General features: G+C 47.2%; 1 protein-coding gene across 6 annotated transcripts in view; it reads right to left on the minus strand.

The window, feature by feature from the left end:
- DDHD1 (DDHD domain containing 1) overlaps nucleotides 1-5,664 on the minus strand; it is an 89,652-nt gene extending 83,988 nt beyond the window's left edge. For all 6 annotated transcript variants that reach the window (XM_024734767.1, XM_024734766.1, XM_024734764.1 and 3 more), the window contains exon 1: nucleotides 4,660-5,664. In XM_024734767.1, the coding sequence (XP_024590535.1) occupies nucleotides 4,660-5,518 (859 nt within the window). In that variant the 5' untranslated portion in view covers nucleotides 5,519-5,664. The remainder of the gene's footprint in view (nucleotides 1-4,659) is intronic.
- Nucleotides 5,665-6,000: the final 336 nt, after the last annotated feature.

The raw sequence follows: 6,000 nt of genomic DNA on the forward strand, positions 1-6,000 counted from the left end.
GTACTTTCTACTAGCTTGGACTCTATTACTTCCCTCTGATGCCTTGTGCTTCATAAAGGATTATTACTTATTAAGGTTATTAACCCTTGAATGAAAAAGACCTAAGAGATGGTTACAGCTACGCCAAGTTAATAAAAATCATATAATTTGGGTACTTGCAGAAAAAGGCCTAATTTTTCTGCCTTTTTATTGGGATAACACTTTCCAATATTTTATTGGGATAATAATATTTTCTCTTCAACATATCATGAAGACTGATTAATTTCTGAAGTGTTTGAAACTGCAAATGGCTTAGAATTATAATAATGTACATAGGCCTGATAGTACACAAAATGGGGGAAGGGCAGGGGTGAGGGAAGCTGTGGCTTATAGTTAATGACTGCTTCTGGAAACTACACATTCATATAAATATTTGGTCAATTAAATAACTAATTTAGGACTTTCCTGGTGGCGCAGTGGTTAAGAATCTGGCTGCCAATGCAGGGGACACGCCTTTGATCCCTGGTCTGGGAAGATTCCACATGCCGCAAAGCAACTAAGCCCGTGTGCCACAACTACTGATGCCACATGCCATGGCTACTGAAGCCCGTGTGACTACAGCCCGTGCTCTGCAACAAGAGAAGCCACTGCAATGAGAAGCCTGCGCACCGCAACAAAGAGCAGTCCCCGCTCACCGCAACTAGGGAAAGCTTGCATGCAGCAATGAAGACCCATCACGGCCAAAATAAAAATAAAATAAAGTTAAAAAAATAACTAATTTAGTCAATGAATGGATATTACATATTGCCTAGTGCACACTGCACACATCACTGCTATCAGAATTGCTTTAAAACTATTCTTTTTTTTGTTTTGTTTGTTTTTGTTTTTTTTTAATTTTTGGCTTCATTGGGTCTTCGTGCTCCATGGCATGTGCGATCTTCCCGGATCAGGGTTCGAACCCGTGTTCCCTGCATTGGCAGGCGGATTCTTAACCACTGCGCCACCTGGGAAGTCCTAAAACTATTCTTAACTCATCAAATATCTCTATAATGTTCCAAATGCCTTCCCATAGCCTACTACTAAATGCTTCGGCCATTTCTTGTTATTATTCTTGACAAACATTTCACCTGTGATGAGGTAAAGGCCAGTGACAACAAACCCTGGGTACTCAACAGTTTGAATACCCAGTCTTATTAACCTTCATGTGAGTTTCTACAAGTAAGGTATAAAGTTTTCTGAGATCCACACAGATATAGTTAACACCTAGTACTTTGTGTCTACTATTGTTCTAAGCATGTTATAATAATAATTCTCAAAACAAGCCTATAAGGTGGCTACAAGCAGCTTCGTTAAAACACAGGGAGCAAGGGAGTTCACTTAGCCATTATCAGCAATAATCAGTTTTTATCTGAAATGTCCACATGCATTGAGAAAAATATCTGAACAGTCAATAAACAAAAATAAGTTTCCTATAATTAAAGTTTTCACATGTAATAATATTGGCTTCCTAGCTATGGTAGACAAAACTTTTGTTCCCCTTCCAATTCATGTACCCTAAATTGGTTCAAATTTTATCTGTCAGTAAGAATTCAAAAGGGAAAGTAAATATAAATTAAATTAACACCTTTCTTTTAGACTAGGCATAGATAGCTAACGTATTGGCTTCGATACCCAGATAAAGCGTACTTAGGTCACAAAAGTCACTAGAATCCTACCACCATTATATGTAGGAACATATTGGACTCTTTTTTAACCTTTCATTTCCACTATTTGGAAAATTTCCAGAAAGGTTTAAAAAGAAAAGTAAAAAGGAGGAAGGTGAAAAGCTGCAAAGTTCATAAGAGTCCTTCCACTTGAAGAAAGGCTGAAGAGTCCATACTGGGACTGAACCCTCCTGAGACGGTGTGAAAACTTACATAATACACAAAGACCTGAAGAGCCAATTAGAACAAAGTTACATGGGATTTTGTGAGAAGTAGTAAATTATGGACAAAAAGCACTATTTTCCTTTCAACTCATATGGAGGCCTGGGACACCCACAGGATTGTATCTTGCAGAAAGCTATCTAGAAAATGCTAAAATGGAGTCAAAATAGGTGTTGCTGTTATGCCAGTAAACAAAAATTAATTTATAAGCTATAGTTGGTCTATTGGTGATCTGATTTAGGAAAGAAGATTTGAGAAGACTAAGCTTTTCCTTTCCGGTTAATTTTTGTAGGCCCTAACTGTTCCTCGATTTATGACACTAGCATTCTAATGATATTCTCCAACTGTCCAATTCAACCTTTGTGTTGTCACTAATCATCTAAGTAATAGAGAACCTTCAAGTGTTTGGTTCCTTGATACAGGGTAAAGTCCAAACTCCTTAGCACTGCATGCTACCCTCTTCCTTTTCTAGCTACTCTCCCAAATGCACCATTCACAGGCAGATGCTTCCTTCACAATCACCTCATGTCCCTAATCAAACACGTCTGTCTCTGTGGTGGTCAAATCTCAAACCTAAGCTGTGTGGTTTGACCCCTGCAGGTATAGCCCTAATTTCCTCAAAGTGCCATGAGGTTTAATGCTTCTGTATCCTTGCATATGTTACTCCATCTGGCTGGTATGCCTTTCTCTCCATCTCCCTGGTTCTTCTGTCTGATTAAATTCATCCCTGAAGACTCAGTCTCACATAATCTGAGAAGCTTTTCTGACATCCTCATCCCTAGGTGGGTCAGATGCTCTTTGGACACTGGGCTGTATTCCCCCGCTAGACTATGAACTGTTTTACCACTTTCTAGGTGAGTGACCTTGGACAAGTTCATTAATTTCACTGAGCCCGCTTCTTCATATAAAGAACATTAGCATTCATTTGCTGCTATCACTATGAAATAATGAATGTGAAAAAATCACTTTGTAGACAGTCAAGCACTGTGTAAGCATTAACAATCTTATCATAAACCAAAAGAACACACAGTATTCTAGGTGAATATACTTCAGTTGATCTAAAGGTAAGATTCATCTCTTGGTTTCCAGGCCTCTCCAAGGATGCCCTGCATTTTATCCAACTTTATGACTCCAATTAAGTCCTTGTGCTTCTATCTTCAAAGGAAAAAAAAAATCTATCATGATGTCTAGGTCATCTGAAGAAAAGACTTAGTGGGAAGCTCCTCAAGGGTAAGGATTGTCCTTTTTTTTTTTCACCTTTCCTATTGCCTTCACAAGAGTACTGCGTGATGTACAAATACTGGTAAAAAGGAAAAAGATGAATGAGTGAGTGAATACAAGCATATCCTGTCCTTAGTGAGCTTACAATCAAAAGGAGTGAATGATGTGACAAGTCCCATATGAATCTGGCCTTGTGAAAGTGGTAACAAATGCCTTCAATGTCATCTTAAAGTGTAGGAAGAAACTGAATTTCCTGCTATGCTTATTTTGTTTGGTGATTTGATACATCTTGTAATTGCTATCTTAGTGACTCATGCTTAACGTGAATGTTTTAACATTATAGAATCGCTTATGCAATTCAATACCTATTTTAAAAAATATTTTCTGCACTAGGCCCTATGAGAATATGAAGACAAAGGTGATGGACTTTGCCCAGAAGATGCTAAACATACAGAAAGGAAGCTAAGTCATCAATACATATAATTAATACAGGGCAGAATGTTGTAAGATGTACGGAAGACATCTGAGCTAGGCCACTGGGACCATAAAAATTATAGCTATATATCACAAATTACTGGGAGCCAACAGCTTCTGCTATTATAGAATATTATATACATGTATATATATAAAACATTTGCTACATGCAATGGTGGATGTTTCTGACGGCCTTCCTCCTTAACCTAATTACAAACCTAACTGTGTTGTTGTGTAATGAATAAGGACTTACTGTTAACACCTACATCACACGTGTGTACCAAGCACAGTTCCAAGGCCCTTAGATATATTGCCTCATTTAATCTCCACAAAAACCCTACGAAGTAGATACAGTAATCCCTATTTTACAGAGGAGAAAACCAAGGCATAAACCTTGTACCTTTTCAAGGTTAAGAGGCAAAAATGAAAAGATGTAAACAAGGACCTGAGAGAGAAAAACGAGTATTCCACATAGAGAGAGTGAGCGGACTCCATCTGCCACAAATGCTTCGACCAGTGCTTTCCACCTCTCCCAAACGCACCACTGGGAACAACCTATCTCTCTTCCCTTCCCGCCAGGGATTAATTTTCTTTTCCCAAGTCCATAACTGATTCAGATTCTTTTCCCAAGTCCATAACTGATTCAGATTCTCTCAAACGTTTCCAATCCAGAGGGCAGACTGGTATTTAAATCATAGGCAGTTCAGGGTAAATGAGACCGAATCAGATCCCGGGGTGGACGAAGCTCAGGTAGGATCACGAAACTAAAGCTTTGGCGCTGGCCATCCGTTCCTGGATCACCTCCAGGGGATGGCAGCAAAACCCGGCTGACCCAGGGGGCGCTACCCCGACAGTATCCCCCAGGCGGCTGGGGTTTTGCCATCTGCTCGCTTCACCCTTCACCTGCCGGCGCTGCCTGCACGGTCTCCACCCTACTCGGACCAAACGCCAGGCCTCACGCGCCTCGCTCTCCCCGCGGTCAAGTTCCAAAGCCACCCGGGTGCGTGTCGGCCCCCGTAGAGGCAGCCCGTTCCGCTCCCTCCCCCGGCCGGCTACTCACGGTTCCAATACACCGGGTAGCATTCTCCTTGGGTCACATCCACCTCGTAGAGGCCGCCCCGCACACACACCCGCTCGATGTTCACCAGCTCCTCCATCTCGCGCCCGTGCCCGGCAATGCGCGGGCAGAAGCCGCAGACGCGGTCCTCGGCGTCGTCCTCCGCGGAGCTGGAGGCCGGCCCCGCGGGGGAGGCCGGGCCGCCCACATGGTCGCCGTCCGGGTCCTGCGCCCGGGCCCGGGCCCCGGTGGCCTGAGGCAGGGCTCGGAAGGCGAGCTCGATGCGGAACGAGTCGTAGCCGATGAAGGGCTTCCAGGTCTTCTTGTCCTCCTTGTAGAACCAGCGCACCTCCTCCGGGCCCAGCTCCGTCACCACCTCGTAACGGTGCCGGGCGGCCGCACCGCCGAGCCGGGTACGCTTCCTCTCCCCGGGCCCCCCTCCGGCCGTCCCGCCGCCCCCCGAGTTCGTCGGGACCAGCGGCGGCTGCTGCGGCGGGTGCAACGACGAGGAGTTGCCGCCGCCACCACTCTCGCCCTCGCTGTAGTAGCGCAGCGAGGAGCCCGAGTTGGCCGAGCTGAAGTCATAGTTCTTGTCACTGAGGCAGGGGTCCAGCGCCAGGTGGTGGTTGTGGTCCTCCGCTCCCGACGCCAAATGCAGTCCGGGCTCCCCGCGCAGCAGGGCCAGGGGCACCTCGTCGTCGCCCGGATCCCCGGCGGGCAGGTGGTCGAAGCAGCAGACGCTGCCGCCGAACGCCGGCTGCGCATCCGCGCCCAGTTCCCAAGCAGTGGCACCGCCGCCGCCGCCGCCGCCCCGGCCGTTATGCTCGGGGTTTCGGGGAGGCCCGTGGCCCGGGTAATTCATGCTGTGGAGATGCCGCCGGCTGCCCGGCCCGGCGCCGAGCCGTGGCCCACAGCGCTTCCGCCACACATTCAACGCCACCGCCCTCTCCACCAGGAGTTTTTAATCTTTCAAATCCTGACCGGGGCTGCGGCGGCAGCGGCGGCGGCTCCGCCCCCACCGAGGCCCCCGGCCGCCGCAGTCGTGTTCCGCCGCCCGCCCCATTGTCACGCAGCTCGACGTAGGTGGCGCTTGGCCCGGAGCCCCGCCCCGCCGGCCGCGTGTGCAGTCCCGGAAGTCCCTTCTCAGCCCAAGCAGTGCGGGATCCGCGCCTCTTGCCCTTCCCGCCGCGGGAGAGGGGTCAGCTCATGATTCCTCAATTCCCTTCACCTCCTCTTCCTTCTCCCTGCCGTGCTGCTGCTTCGGACCCCGCCCTTCTGAGGGTCAGAGTTCAGGTGTGGAGAAGCTTTAGCCGACTCATCCTTGCAATGCGGGTCTCGAGCCCA

Source organism: Neophocaena asiaeorientalis, unplaced genomic scaffold (genome assembly GCF_003031525.2).
Source record: "Neophocaena asiaeorientalis asiaeorientalis breed wild unplaced genomic scaffold, Neophocaena_asiaeorientalis_V1.1 scaffold547, whole genome shotgun sequence".
In the NCBI taxonomy this organism is placed as follows: Eukaryota; Metazoa; Chordata; class Mammalia; order Artiodactyla; family Phocoenidae; genus Neophocaena; species Neophocaena asiaeorientalis.